General features: G+C 36.6%; 3 protein-coding genes across 3 annotated transcripts; 1 reads left to right on the plus strand and 2 right to left on the minus strand.

Moving 5' to 3' along the window:
- Nucleotides 1-327: 327 nt before the first annotated feature.
- On the minus strand, nt 328-3,322 carry LOC18049905 (COP9 signalosome complex subunit 1). Its single transcript, XM_006445083.2, has 6 exons — nt 2,790-3,322; nt 2,133-2,453; nt 1,818-1,934; nt 1,629-1,714; nt 899-1,133; nt 328-707 (listed from the first exon to the last, which is right to left on the minus strand). The coding sequence occupies exons 1-6, from the start codon at nt 3,177-3,179 to the stop codon at nt 531-533; spliced, it is 1,326 nt and encodes a 441-aa protein (XP_006445146.1). The 5' UTR covers nt 3,180-3,322; the 3' UTR covers nt 328-530.
- A 2,958-nt stretch (nt 3,323-6,280) lies between these two features.
- Nucleotides 6,281-10,683, plus strand: LOC18049906 (plant UBX domain-containing protein 8). The gene is made up of 11 exons (XM_006445086.2): nt 6,281-6,554; nt 7,283-7,344; nt 7,509-7,947; nt 8,070-8,156; nt 8,238-8,351; nt 8,461-8,586; nt 8,676-8,864; nt 8,940-9,059; nt 9,689-9,832; nt 9,905-9,961; nt 10,138-10,683. The coding sequence occupies exons 1-11, from the start codon at nt 6,471-6,473 to the stop codon at nt 10,243-10,245; spliced, it is 1,530 nt and encodes a 509-aa protein (XP_006445149.1). The 5' UTR covers nt 6,281-6,470; the 3' UTR covers nt 10,246-10,683.
- Nucleotides 10,684-11,026: 343 nt separating this feature from the next.
- Nucleotides 11,027-15,416, minus strand: LOC18049907 (probable methyltransferase PMT15). Its single transcript, XM_006445087.2, has 6 exons — nt 14,443-15,416; nt 13,111-13,321; nt 12,713-13,010; nt 12,016-12,408; nt 11,653-11,730; nt 11,027-11,550 (listed from the first exon to the last, which is right to left on the minus strand). The coding sequence occupies exons 1-6, from the start codon at nt 15,124-15,126 to the stop codon at nt 11,304-11,306; spliced, it is 1,911 nt and encodes a 636-aa protein (XP_006445150.1). The 5' UTR covers nt 15,127-15,416; the 3' UTR covers nt 11,027-11,303.
- Nucleotides 15,417-15,668: the final 252 nt, after the last annotated feature.

The following is a 15,668-nucleotide window of genomic DNA, read 5'->3' on the forward strand; positions in this document are numbered from 1 at the left end:
TAACGAACCGGGACGCTGACGGCAGAGATTTGGAATAATCAATCTAGCGTAGATTATTTATTGTGTACTATAAAACTTAGCAGTGCCTTAATAAATTGAAGTGAATAAATAACGACATCGTTTAGTCAGCCCTTCGTTTCTTCGCTTTGGGTCATCAGCATTCATCATACTACACATTGACCGTTCACTCGTTTACCTAATGCTGTGGGATAATTTCACATTACAAACTGAATGAAGCAGTCAAATTTTTCTTTCAGAAGAATCAACATATTCATCTGATCTCAACTTAAGCATATTCAATACAGATTTTAGAGGGAGAGAGAGGGAAAAAAAAACGAATAATTGAACTCTCCAAATAAATCTCAGCATATACAACAACAATTATCACCACAATGTACTCTGAAATGCACAAAATTCCATCAACCATGGACAACCAATCTTCTTTCAAAATAACGTAGAACCCTTCTTCTTCAATAATAGTAGTAGACAACGGCAGGTAAAATTGAATCTAAGCAAGCAGATCTACCTATTCAAAGTTTCCTAGCAGCCCTAACATTGTATTCATGCTTCAGAAGATTTGCCCTCAGTAACATTGCCCTCACATCCTGATCAAATTCACTGCCAGTCTGTAAAACCCGTTGGAAAGTTGCATTTCTTTGATCCGCATGTCGTGCATACAAAATCTTGTTGTGTGAGTCAATCCGAGCCTGCAAAGATGTGATAACTTAATCAAGAAAAGAAAAGATACAAAACCAAATCAGGTCATAAGAATTGATCCTGTGTTGGTAGTGGAAGAGGTCCTTAAAAAATTTGCAAATCAGATTTTCACAATCAAATTCTCATATTTAACCTAACTACGGGAGCAAGAAAAACAGAAAAATAGTAGCGCGAAGCACACCTGTATTTGGTTGTCAGTAATCAAGGCTTCAAGCTCTTTCTCTATCCCAGCAACACTTGTTTTGAAAGCATTTGCCATCATGTGCAAATCAACAGACACAAATGGGTGTGTATACTGGATGAGGGCTTTGTTACGTATTTGATCATACAACGTCTCAACATGGTCGTGCAAATGGATATCAAGCAACAGGTTTGCCTTAAGATTTCCAAGGTAATCCAGACATGATGCATAACGGCTGCAGTGGCAAAGAATAATTACAAATCACAACAAGGAGACGGCAGACCAGAATCTAAACATTTGAAAATTTAAAGAACCAAAGAGGGCCGAAAAAAAAGAACAGTGCTCCAAATGCAAAACCAAGAAAACCAAATGCACATGACAAACAAGTACGGGATATACAGAGGGAGATGCAAATAAGGATAGACATTAATGCTTTGATGGAATAAAATTTAGCAACAAAAAGTTTCACTGGCCAAACTAGCAATTCACTTTCAAGAAAAAGTAGCAAAGGAAAAAAAGAAAATTGTAGAACAATGAAATAAGCTGCTTCATGTCAGATTTAAAGGTATTACCATGGAACGGCGAACAATTTATTCATACAGCCCAGCAGATGCAGTTTTTATATATCTGTTAAATTTACTGTTTCCATCTACTTGCTTCACTCTTAACCATAGACAAAGCCACGATATATCAATATGCCCCAAGACTAAATCAACAAAGAGCTATTTACCTAGAGTAGAAATCGTTAATAAGCTCCCTAACTTCAGGAACCAGCTCTAAGAAATTTCGGAAGTTGACATTATCTATAACTTTGCTCTGCAAAATTAAGAACATTAAATCAATAAATCATACCTCAGACACGCATTAACACATCATATAGAAACAAAGTTATGGATAAAATAGAGAGAGATGCGAATGCCTTAAGCTCAGCCCGATCAAAACTTGCAAGTGCACAAAGTCCCCCGTATGTTGCAACATCTTGAGCAGCAATCACCTCATTATAGGAATTTCCCAGATCAGGACCCACTTCCAAGAACTGCATGCATATGAAAGATGATAAATGTCAAATTGAGAAGATAAATCCAATAAAAAAATTAAGGCTAATCTCAGAATTTCACATGTACAATTTCTCCACATAAATAAATATCAAAAGAAAGCCAAAGGGGGCGAACCCATTTCATCTAAGTAGTGCTTGCTAGATTAATAAAAAAAATCAGCATATGAATTTTCTAACCTTACGAGCAGCAAGCTTGTACTTTCTAGCCTCCAAATGAGCCAATCCTGCAGCACAACGTAGTTTTGCAATCGTAACAGGTTCAAGAGCCTCAGGTGTTTGTTCTGCTTTGCTGACATAGCTTGTCACATGAGTAAATTGACCCATCTCAATGCTGACCAGAATTGCACTCATACACATATGAATAATATGCTTTGATGTAGTGCAATAATCACGAGTGCGAACATAACTTTTAAAAGCATCCCCAAGTGCACCATGAGCATAGTAAAAGTCTCCAAAATCATTATATCCCATTCTTATACTTTCTTTGATCAAATTTGTCTGCAAAAAGATTTAAAAAAAAAAAAAGGATTTATAGCCGCCACATAAGATAAAATTTCTACTTTTGTAGCAGATTAATGACATTTTACTTCAGCAAACTTTGTTAAATATTAACAACAGATATAAACAAACACAGAAACCCTTATCCTACAAACGCATTAAACCACAATTTGAAGGGGACAAAGGGGCAGATTACTAACCATTAAAAATAAGTAAATCAGCCAATGGGAACACTAATAGAGACGAAATAATTTTCAAGATTTTCATAAACAATTTATCGTAATATACATTATTTTCAATCATAATAAATTCATACGAGAGTGAAAGGGCCCATACCCTATAAGCATTGAGTTCGTTCTCAAGTTTCTCCTTGCGCTGTTCGGCTCTGCGATCCACGGAATCGCACCAAGCCTCGTCCATGGCATAATTGGGGCCCAGCCTCCCATCAATCTTCTTCACAACCTCTCTGAAAAGTTGCGTGTTCTCGCCTTTCTTAATCTCATCGTAGGCCATTCGAAGCGCCTCAAGCTGCATCGAAGCGATGTCGCAGTGATCGGCGATAAACATTAGCCGCGTGATCTTCGTCCTCCCTTGGTACAGGCTCGCGTAAGCCTCGACGTCCAGCTGCTCCCCGCTTATGATTGGTCTGGTACGCGCCGATTCTTCGCCGCCGTTCGAGCAGATCTCCTCCATCATTGAATTCGATTGCTCGTCTTCGGGTTCCATTGCGTTAGGACTTAGGGTTACGGTTTCGTTTGGTTAAGGAATTGCTTGTTACTTCTATCGTCCTTCTTCACTGTGATGTGGTGTGTGAGGGCAGTGGCTATTTTGGTTTGGTCCAGTCTCTGGAGAGGGAGATGGCCTCGCACGCGACTTCAATTTATTTCCTTGATTGATTGCTATTTATATTTGCTAACAAATCCCCCGTGCCGTTTCTTTGATTGCTTGGGTTTTAAAAATATAAGTCCGTGAGCTAGCTTAGAAATTCCAAGCTATTAAGTCATACATAACCAATGGCCCGTTAGTGAATGGATCTCGCTCTCAGCCCAGACCGTTATAAATTCAATTGTTTTTAACGTCTTGGGGCCATGGCCTTTCATTTTTATTTTTTTTTGTTTTTTGAGAAGGGCCATGGCCTTTAATTGATTATTACATCTCCTTTTGATTTTTAATTCTCCCTGAATTTCTTCTTAGCGTACATTTTTTTTTCTCCAACTTCCCAATCAAATATTCAAAGAGTACTATACAATGCAGCACATACATGTTTGGGACATATAGTTCATTATTTTCAACCTTATGCTTTATTTCTTAGGTTGCCACTTACCTACACAAATTTCAAAGGAAGTTGGAGCTACACAATTGTAAGAGATAGTTCCTTACATACTTATATTAATTCTATGAAATTATTTCCGCCAAGTTATTTATTGTAAAGTATTAAAGTAAATATGAGTTTTTCATACATTCTAAAATAATATTTCGCTATTATATTAATATAGTATGAGTATTATTAAAATAGCAACAAACTCTCTAGATTTTCTAGAGAGTAAACTCCTTAGGAATCAACTCCCTATTTAGAGTTTTAGTTCAAATAAATTTCCTAGTCAAATTAGAATAAGTTGCCGTGAGTATAAATAAATGTCTTTTGTAACTTTTACAAACATGCTTTAATTATTTGTTATTTGACTATTTCTTGGAATAAACTCTAGATTTGACTTTAACAATATTTCAAATATCAAAGTTATATATGAGTTTTTTAGTTTAATTAATTCTCACATTCTATGAAATCAATGAGTTTTAATCATCTGGATTTATAGAATTCTTTTAAATTAATGTAAATTTAGACTGTTCCTTATTCCGGTGCTTTCAATAATCAACAGAATAATAAAATATTAAACTTTCGTCGCATTAGTTTACTATCAAATCCTTTCTCTATGACAAACTTGAGCTTTCCTAACCACCACTCACCTTCCTTCATCATATGTAGAACTTTGGAGCTATAGAGAATATATTATGTTTGGAAGCAAAGGAACTTCACGTACGGGATCTACAGAGAAATGTTAAATTTCTCGAGTGCTCTTTTTTTTTTTTTTTTCTCTTATATCTAACAATGTTCATTGATTGTACACTGTTGATTTATTATAATGAAAGTTTTGTATTTATTTTTTTAATATTATTCCGTCCACCGTGCTTCGTAAAGGCAAATGATGTTTGCATTTTATTTAGCATATATAGCAAATCAATTTATGCCGAGAAATTGCAAATAGAATTCATTATTTCAATTATTAGAGGAGAGTAGTTGTTGCGGTTAAGGTGACTATATCAGAAAGTTTTTATTAATAGATCACTTCTCTCTGGTGTTAAAAGTCATGTTTGTTATAGATTGTAATGTTATTATAACCATGTATTAGGGGTGTTCACATATTTGATTTTGTGGACTGACATCAATTCATATTCGATCTACGATTTTGCGGATTATAAATTTTGAATCTAATCCAATCCATGAATTGGTGAAATTTAATTCAAATCCAATTCATACGTCTGTGGATCGGATATGGATTTGACCCAATCCATTATTTTGCGGGCTAAAATTTTTTAATCATGTTTTGTCCACGAATTAGCTAAATAAAAAATTAATATAAAAATCATTTTACTATCGATCAAATTCAAAATTATATAAGATTTAAATAAATTAATTATTTAAATAAAATTAGAAAATACATTCAAAGTTTCAAAATATAACACACAAAAAAAAATTTATTTGTTTAGACCAGTATATGAAATTAACTGGTTAGGAAGTTATATTTTTTATTTAATTATTTTTATTTTATATTATTATCGGATAAGATATAATATGTTGTTAATGTAACTATATCTTAACTTATTTATTTATCACTTAATAAGTATAATGTCACATTTACAAGTTTAATTTTTTTTAATTTTGCCACTGGATCCAAATAATCAAAGGGATAAAACCTTAATTCAATTCAAAGATGTACCAATAACCACAATAATAAACATTTTGCAATCCTATAGCAGGCGGGTCTAATCAGTAGAATTTGAGGACTAAGATTTAACAAACAAAATGGTGGTTCTAATTCTCACTAAGGGTATGTTTGGCGGGTGGGTCTATAAGGGTATGTCTTGTAATATAAATTCAGACCCGCGTTTGGCTGTAAAAAGCAATTACCTGACGTGAAAAGATTGTGCGGCAATTGAGGTGCAAATAAGACCCGCCTCCCCCTGCGTGTCTAAATTGCACATCTCTTTTTTTATTTTAACTATTATTCATATTAGTTATTAAATTCACTACAAATCAAATATAATATTTCTTTAACATATTGATTTATATTTAATTGATGAATAAGAAAAGATGTTGAAATCTACAGCAGATAATTATATTTTTATTAATAAATCTAAATAATAAATTAACTTAATATTAAAATATTTATTAAATTCATATAATATTTATTTTAAAAAAATAAATAATAGCTATTTATTATTATTTAATATTATTAAATAATAAAAATTATAATGCATTCCATACTCTACCAAATATGATACTGTACTATTTAATACATTTCCATACAATATATTTTATTACAATCTAATACAGTCCAATACAGTGCGGCACACCAAACGCACCCTAACGGTTGTGTCTTCGCCACTGCAAGCCCACACCGAAATGACCCAATGGGGGTGCAGTACGTGTTTTACACGTGGAAGCCAATAATCGTGCCACGCTTTGTCCATTGAAGCGGTGAGGATGTACCCAAAATGTTTTTTTTTACGCGAGATGTACCCGAAATGTTAAAAACTTAAAACTGCGCGCAAAAGATTGTACGTACTTGTCCCACAATTCCTACGTCACGTATGAATAATATACTTTCCCTAAATCAATCAATCACTCTCTCTCTCTCTCTCTCTCTCTCTCTTAAGCTTCAACATTCATCATTCCTTTCACTCTATCTGGATTCTGGGGAGCAGACTGTTACGTACATTCTCGAACGCTGATGAGTGATGACGAGACCAACTCAAGAAACAGTCGATACGTTTACGAGCATCACCGGCGCGTCTCAGTCAGTCGCATTGCAGAAATTGGAGGTTCTTTCTTTTATTATTTTTTTGGTCTTTTCTTCTTGGTTTACTCAACTGTCGTCTTTATCCATTGTTCTCACTATTTATTTGTTATTTATTTTCCAAGAACCTCAAGATTTGGCTTCTTACATACATACTATGAGTCTTTACATTATAATGACTGTTGGAATTATTTAATTGTCAGGATCTAGAAACTGTTCTCAATTTGTTTTCTAGGGTTTCTTCTGTCGATAATCAAGCAATGTGGATATTCTTGCTAATTGTTTCTCTAATTGCGATGCTTAGTTTTCTAATTGTTACCAAGTACTCTTCTACTTTATTGGTTAATGTGATTATTCTTTCCGATTACCAATGCCTGTTTATCTGTTATGCTCATTTCCAGCATATAATTTCACTGTCAACTAGCGTTTATTGACTAAATGATTTATTCTGTTTTGATGTGGTCTACCTTCAGCTGTGAAAGGTGCAATTGTTCCTCTAATTTTGTATGCTAAACAAATTAAACTGGTTTGGTTTGCATTGTAATTCCATAGATGACACACACACACACACACACACACACACATACATATATATATATATATATATAGAGAGAGAGAGAGAGAGAGAGAGAACTTTGATTTTCGTGGCTGTTTTTATAGCTTTGAGTGCTCTGATCAATATATTGACCATATGATCTTTCCATATTCTCAATTGTTTATCTGACTCTCTGGCGCATTGCTATTGGCGAACAGGAATATGGAGGCAATCTTAATGAAGCCGTGAATGCATATTTTAGTGAAGGCCACAGAGACATGTATGGCATTGTTTCCTAACTCTATGCTTTTCTATTTTGTTCCCTTTTATTTGTCATAAGTTGCTTTGGAGGTTATAAAGTAATTTATCTACCTTTTAGATTTAGTGTTCGCTTGTCTGGTCTTCCATTGACAATTTTGTTTTCTGTCTAATTTTGCTGTCCAGCTTAAATCCAACTGCTGTTGCTTATCCTTATCCTTCCCCTGGGCTTAGTTCTCTGGACATGAATAGTAATAATATTCAAGCTCGGCCAAGCAGACTTTCACAACTTTTCTCTGCTGCTAGAAGTTTCAGGCCTTCATCTCTACTTGACCCCAATTACAGGAGAAGTCTTTTAAATGAGCTTAGTGCTTCTCTCACCTCTCCTCAGCCAGTTGCTTCCCACACGGGAGGGGTAATGGGGCTTCCTGCAGAGTTCAGTAGTTGGAATGAGCAGCCTTATCATTCAGGACAGATGCCTTATGACTATGATGGAGCAAGAACTTCATCATACCATGGTCGCGATACTCGGGACAATCTTTTGAGGGATAATGGTTCACACTTTTATGGCAATGACATAGAAGAACAAATGATACAAGCTGCCATTGAGGCTTCAAAACAAGAGGTTGAAGAGCGTTATCTGAATAAGCAATTTATTTTCTGGATTATGTATCACTGCTTATTTTACTTCTGGCCAATTCCTTTCTATCGTGTCTAAACTCTTACTTTCTGTGTGTATTGTTGCAGGCTTCATCTGGTAGTGGAGTTGTTCAAAGGGAACTTGAGCTACCTGAAGATGATGAATTTTCTCGTGCAATATCCTTGTCCTTGAAGGTCTGTAAATATTGCCTTTTATTTTCATATTCTATGCTTTTCTTTTCTTACTTGTCCTTGGTTCAATTGTACTGGGATCAGACAGCAGAGCAAGAGAAAACAATCCGTGGGCAAGGAGTGAAAGACCGAGATAGAAAACTGGAAGTCTATGATTTAGTTAAAGAAGCTGAGAAAACTAACAACAGCACCAGGAAGGTGTATACTCTTTCTTGCCGGTTCTGTTTGGCGCAAACTACAGGGTTTGCTGACATAGTTTCTTATATCCCTGTACTTTCTTCTAAATATGGACATCCTTTCGATTCAGCCAGGAAAATCATCAGTCCAAGAGGGAGCTGAAAATATGCGCTCACAATCACCTATGCGTTACAAGTCAGAACATGATGTTAATGTCCATACTCAGTGCAGTAAAGATGCTTTTCCTGCTAATGAGGTAGTGTGCTTTGCCTATTAACAATTTTGAATTGGTTCTCATAGACAAGTAAGTAAATTTAAAACATTTTATTGGTCTGGACATTGAAGTGGGGTGGCATTTCTTCCAAAGAGCTTGATGAAGCAGTTATGCTTGAGGCAGCACTTTTCGGTGAGGCTGCTACAGGTTGCTCTAAATATGTACAAAGTGATCTAGACAGCAATGCAGGTCCTGGTTCCTCATCAGGTTCCCGTGCATCTTCCTCTGTAATGGCACAGCAGTCACTGCGAGAACAACAGGTTTCTGCTTTTCCACATCAATTACATGTTTGATGATGCATTGTCTGTGGCCTGATCGTCTAATTTTGCTTGCAGGATGATGAGTATTTGGCTTCTTTGTTGGCCGACAGAGAAAAAGAAATGAATGCTCTTAAGGAAGCTGAGTCTCTTCAGCTGAGTAGAGATGAATCTCAGAAGAAAATCCTTGAGGAAGAGGTAGTAAAACTGTTGAGTTTTGGGTGCCTCATTTATTCACCATGTTCTTTTGTGCTTAAAACTACTTTTCTTTGTTATCTGAAGACCCTTACAGTTTGATACCCCATGGATAGAGGTGAGAGTGACAGGGTTGATACATAGATCCTTAGATTTGATGTGATTTTAAACTTGAATCTGTCATGGAAGGAGTTGAACGTGCTTTAACTTTTGTTAGAAAGATATGACAGTAGGATTCTTTAGCTTTCCCTCAATTTTCATGCTTTTGGTGGGCCTAGTATTTCCGGCAATAGCAATTGCTTCGTTATTTCTTTATCTTGAAAAAAAATAAGATTTTGTAAATCCGATCGGATCAAGATCAAATCTTATCTAAGATTTTGAATTATTTGGCATGGTTTTAGCTGACTTTTGATAGACTTCAGAAGTTTTATGAGTGTCATTGGCGTGAACTCCTGAAAATCTTCTGCCTATGCATGCTTGATATATGGATCATTGCCCTCTGTGTAAACTGGAATGGAATATCACTGTGTGGCTAAAAAATTAAGGAATAGTTGAGGAGGAAGGTGCCATTTGATTTTTATTGTCCAAGTCTGGAACACTGATTTTGATAATTTTGATATTACTGATGATAGAAACTTGAAAGATGGCTAGCAGCAAAAGAAACTTCTCTTCCTGAGGAACCAGCAATAGATGATGAGAATTCGGTATCCCTTGTTGTTAAAATGCCAGATGGTAGTCGCCGTGGCCGTCGTTTTCTGAAGACGGATAGGCTTCAGGTAAAATGTCAGAAATTTAGAAGACACACTTTGGTCCTGTGGTTTAACTGCCTGCTATTTGTTCCTTTGTAGATTCTATTTGATTTCATCGATGTTGGTAGGGAAGTGAAGCCTGGCACTTACAGAGTGGTAAGTCTTGTTGTCTTCTCTTTGACTACAGCAGTTGGTGAACCTATCAAGCCAACTGTTGGGAGGCCTACGTATTCCCATGCATTTCTTTTAATTTATATATGTAAACATGTATCTATGTGTGTGTGTGTGTGTGTGTGTGTGTTCTGATTCATTCTTGTTTTTCTGATGAACAGGTGAGGCCATATCCTCGGCGTGCTTTTGGTGTTTCTGATGGATCCTCGAGTTTGAATGAACTTGGCCTGACAAGCAAACAGGAAGCCTTATTTCTGGAGTTCATTTAGCGCTCTCACTCTTTGAACATCACAGTGTAAATGCCAATTAGGTTCTATTGCTCTGGCGAGCTCGTAGTAAATACTCTGTTTGAGCACTACAATTTATTCAACCTTTTTAGGATGCACAAGGAAAGGAATTATATAATACTGTCTTTCCCCTTAGAAGCTCAAATTAGGCCCTTCTGCTTGCTAACAAGAATAAGAAGTGACCTCTTATGTTTTTCATTTGCATGTACTACACTGAAGATCCCCGAAGGGGGAAGAGGCCATTCTCAAAGTCTCTTGTTCTATTGTTCAGACTGCATGTCTAGGATAGTGAATTGAGGTACTTAGGTTTTATGGTATTCATTTGTTCATTACCCGAAAGCTGCAGCTGAAAATAGAGAAGCCGTAGCCTTGGGCTCGAAGCGGTTTTGCTACCTTCCAAGTTGAAGGTAACAAAAGTTCTAATCGGTCCTTTATGCCTTTAATCTCTTTAACCTCCGAGCTTGTCTCTGCTTGCACACAGGTTTAATGGGAGTACAAGAATGCTTATAACCGAGGTTTTGAACTTATATTAATTTCTTATTTATCTAATTTGATGAAATCAATAAATCGATTCTGTGGTCATCACATAATGATATGAAAGAATATTGTCACCTGGTTGGACTAATAAATCCTAGCGACGTTACCATAGCCTCTATTCAAGTTCAAGGGGGGAGAAATTAGTCCGCCTATTTTAATCACTAAGAAGAATTTCGCTCTTAAAGAATTGACGAAAGGGGGTATGCTTATTATCGAACCCCGTCATTTTATTTTTTTTCTATATCAAATCGTAGGTATTGCATTGGTTCATAAGAATAAGCACAAAATTACTAAAAGATACCAAGAAAAGGGTTATGTTGATAAAAAGGATGTTGATGGATTCATTGCACAACATCAAAAAATGACTGGAAATAGAAACAAAAATCATTATGATTTGCTTGTTCCTGAAGATATTTTAGGAGGGAAACAAATGCCTTGATGGATGTAAATACAAAAATCTTGAAAAATAAATAAATAAAATAAATTTTGGAAGAAGAGCATTTTTATCGAGCTGTATGTGTTCCTTGATTTTGATCGGGGGCTGGTGCGGTCCAATATTTTTTATTTGCAAAAAGAATCTTCTCTCTCTGACGGGGTCCATTTTCATGGTCTGCAATTCTTCCTTCCCATTCCATGCCATCTGTGATACTCTTAATCTTCACCAATATATCTACATCGTCCCGGATAATTACACTACCTTCTGGCCGCAAGATCCTATCCATTTCTAACAAGACATCTTCCATTTCACATCTGTGATATGAATTCAATTCGATCGCAATCAGTTTATCATATTTATTCATTATATGCGTACCCGGCTAAACATGACACATGAGCACATGCTAATAGAATTACCTGTCCTTATAAAGACTGAAAATTGAATCAGCATGGATGAGATCATAAGTTCTCGGATAAGTAGACATGGCCTCGCACCTACAAGGAGAAAATATTTAGCAACAACCTCCATTAATGAAATTTTAGGTTTAAGGCGGTTTTCGTGATGTAATAAGGAGGAAAAAAAATAGATTAATCGATCAATAAAAGATTATGGAATTATGCGAAAGAGTTACAGCTAAGATGGAGATTTAGCCAAAACAGGCCTGGTTTGGAGGTTTCTGAAGAAAAAAACCAAACAAGACAAAAGGTAGTAGTGGGTCGTTTATCGGCTGCTAAGTGCTAATCAAGGAATATGAACGAAGTGGAGAGATAAAGACATACCAATTCTGATAGGTTCCAATCAAACCACGTTCGTAGATAACTCCAAGGGTGTTGATTTTGGCTTCAACTGGGACAGTGTTCATGACCCACAATGGATCATCAACGAGAGCTGCTGCAAAGCCTCCCAAATAAGCATTCATATCAAGCAAGTTGCGGTATCTCCCAGGTTGTGCTAGTTGATAGTCCACGGATTTGTAATATGTCACTCTTTTCTTCCATAGGGCTGTGTCTTCTCTAAACATCTCTGCTGTAACTCCATCCACTGCTCCCCTATTAACCCTGGGAGGGATTGCATTCAACCTCTCTGGCCACTTGGTCAATTGCCCCCCGGCGATTTCCTTTATATTGGACACCTCAGGCAGTGGGGTCAAGCAAGTCTCCATCTTAGTATACCTACATTCCAAAAAATAATAAAATCAATTAAAGCCAAAATAAAAACAGATACTTCGACAAAGCATCTGCCATCTGGTTGCTTTATAATCCATTTGGTTTTAGAATCATTTCTAAAGCTTTCCTTGGCAAATAGGGACAATTTTGCTTTTGCTTTTGTCATCTAATTCAACATCCCAGTGTAAATTAATCCTTCACAAAAAGTTTTATAATAAAGGAGATCGAAAATTATTCGAAACTCCATCAAAAGGATAGGATTTTCTCACACAAGAAAAAATAATTAAAATTGGAAGAAAAAAAAAATTACCACGCCATGTCAGGATCTTGTGCCTTGCAAAAGCGAGGCTTTTTGAAGACTCTTCGGTTAGCTATACAATGTACATGATTAGTGGGTTTCTGCCAAATAGCGAGATCTTTCTTTTGAATTAACTTTTTCCAGCATAGGCTCCTTGCTATGGTCTCTATCCCATTTTGTTCTGATTTTAAGTCTTCAGTTGTTCTATTCCAGCCTTTCCAGTGGCTCTCCCAGTTCACTGGTGGCCCAGACAGAATCCAATACCCACCAGGGCGTAAAACTCGATCAACTTCAATTAAATATAGACCATCTGCTCCAGATGAAATTAAACCATAACTTAAATTTTACGAACACTTTAAAAGTGAAAGAAACATTGAAATAGCAATGGACCAGTTAGTTAATTAGACTACCATATTGGCCCCAAGGAATGAGACAACGAGAGCAATGTGCCATGTCAAAAGCTCTTGAAGGATAAGGAAGCCTGATCGAAGCCATGACTCCAATCAATGCTGGAACTCCTCGCTCTAAAGCAAATTGTACCTGAGCTTCATGAGTGTCTCTTGGTGCAAATGATACTGCCAGAATATTTCTTGACATAAGGTAAGCTCCCCAGCTAGCAACCTGAAAATTTTAACATCATATCCAGTGAAAATAAAGTATCTGCTTAATATAAAACTATTGTCTCTCTTTTCTCCATACGTCTATATGCTTAGTATAAAGCATGTCACTGAAGAATGCTCTCTTATTTTATTTTTTATTTTTAAAAAATTGCACTGAATTAATGAGCCATAAGAAAATATCAAAAATAACAACCATAGGGGTAATTATGAAGGCATTAATCTTTAAAAAGTTTAAAGTAGTTACAGAAAATGTTAATTAAGTAATAATGAAGTTTTGTTTATCAGCATTGTCTATGTCTACGTTAGCATTATTAACAGCATTCTTTAACTGCAATCCCAAGTTTCCTTAAGTAGATATCAATTACAAAGTGCGTTGCCCTAGACATTTTAGATAATTAAGGTGACCAAACACCTTTTCTGCGGTTGGAAGATAGATAGATATTATATCATTTCTTGGTGAACCACTTTACTTGAGGGCCAAGAATTTATTAAATTTTGCTAAAACTAAAAAAGTAAAGATGAATTAGGATGGGGGCAACGCCTACAACTTATCATAAGATCTGCGCTTCTTAGCTGTGATTTAAGATTAGGTTTGGTGCACTGCAACATGTGAGCTGGACTACTCTAAATAAACGCGGAAATAATTACAGTAGAAGGAGTAATAAATACCCGTAAATGGTAAGAAAATAACCAAGTAAATATGAATTCACTATTCTATTTCCATTCAAATCTTCAATAATGATATCCCATCCATAACCTCCCTATAAAAAAGGAATCATTTAATCGTAAAATATATTTTTCCCATTCAACCTAATTTTCATTATTTTACAAGGATATTATTGACCCCACGCCATTCTTTTTCAATTATAATTTTTTTTTAAAAAAGAAAAATAATCTAAAACCCCATCCTGCTCCGCCGGCCGGCCAACTCAGCCACAGCCAGTGCACACATTCAGTTTAAGTTTATAACCAAGTCAAATAGATACAGACCAATGATTCCGGTTCACGCAAACGAACCGGACGGTCGACGCTCAAAGTAAAACAAATTAAATGTAAGAGAAAACAAGTTTGATTAAATATGAGAAATTGGTCATATATTTGTTGTAAATTTGTAGTACGTACCCCACAACCAGTATCAATGGCGGTCCTTATAGAGCCATCTTTGAGATTAATCAACTTGCCAATATCGTCAATGTACGCGTCAGCGCCGCGTGGGAACATCGTGCCGCCACCTGGAAAACTGAACCGGTCACCCTGGAACCGGACCCAATTCTGGTTCTTCTTCTCTACTGTCAACTCCTTATGCGGCACATTAGCGTACCACGCAAACTGCCTGCTCTCCGGCCACCTAAACGGCACCGTGTAACCGTGCGGCGCCGGCACGCGACACTTGAGCAACTCGGTTTTCTCAGGGCAGTGCCTCTCCCTGTATATCAACCTGTCCCTGTCGAATTTCAATGACCGGTGAGTGTCCTCGCAGGGGACGTTCTCGACGTATTTGGGGTCGCAGGGAGGGATGTAGGTGACACGCGCCAAAGTGGGAGGGGGGTCAGGAGCCTGGTGGTGGGCTGAGAAGTCGAGGTTGAGGTTTGTTGAGGCCTTGGCCGATGTGCTGCTGCATGGGACAGAAGTGAGTATAGAAGAAGGTGACGTGGCAGCGCGGATGGCCCCCGGCGAGTGCTGCCACATGCCCGCGAGGTAAAAGATTGTGCAGAGAATTGTAACGAGGGTTATTGAATAAAGATTTGCATGCTTTGTTTTGAATGTTATGTAAGATAGTCTCGTTGAACCAGCCGTATTAGCCATTGAAATTGAAACCAAAATAAAAATAAAAAAAAATAAAAAAAAAAATTTAAGAGAGACCGATGAATTATGAATGAAAATGAGAGTCTCCGTATTGCTTTTATGCGAGAGTCTCTGTAGTCAAGGAAGACGGGTTAACGTAAGGGTGACGGGTGAACTCCTCAAGGTTTTGTTTGGTACGCGGACTGGTGATATCGAGTGAGGGTGACGCGCTGGTGAAAGATGAAACTGGCCCAACGAGAGAGCGTGTTTGCATTTATGGAACGTGGGCGCGCGCGCGGGCATATTATTAATAAGGCAAGTGAATAAAGAGGCAGATTCTCTGTTCTTCGTCTCCACTCGCCATTCTTTGTTTTGTGTATTTAACAAAATTGTAATTTTGCATGCAATTAAGGAATATCAATCTAAGATGTTCTCTGGTTATGGTATTCGAAATAATAATTCTAATAAAATGCGAATTGAATTTATTTATTTAATTTTCGTGGATAGAACGTTACGTTCAAAATAATAAACAAAACATATATTATTGGAATTGTTTCATTTGA

This window comes from Citrus clementina, unplaced genomic scaffold (assembly GCF_000493195.1).
Source record: "Citrus clementina cultivar Clemenules unplaced genomic scaffold, Citrus_clementina_v1.0 scaffold_3, whole genome shotgun sequence".
NCBI lineage: Eukaryota > Viridiplantae > Streptophyta > Magnoliopsida > Sapindales > Rutaceae > Citrus > Citrus x clementina.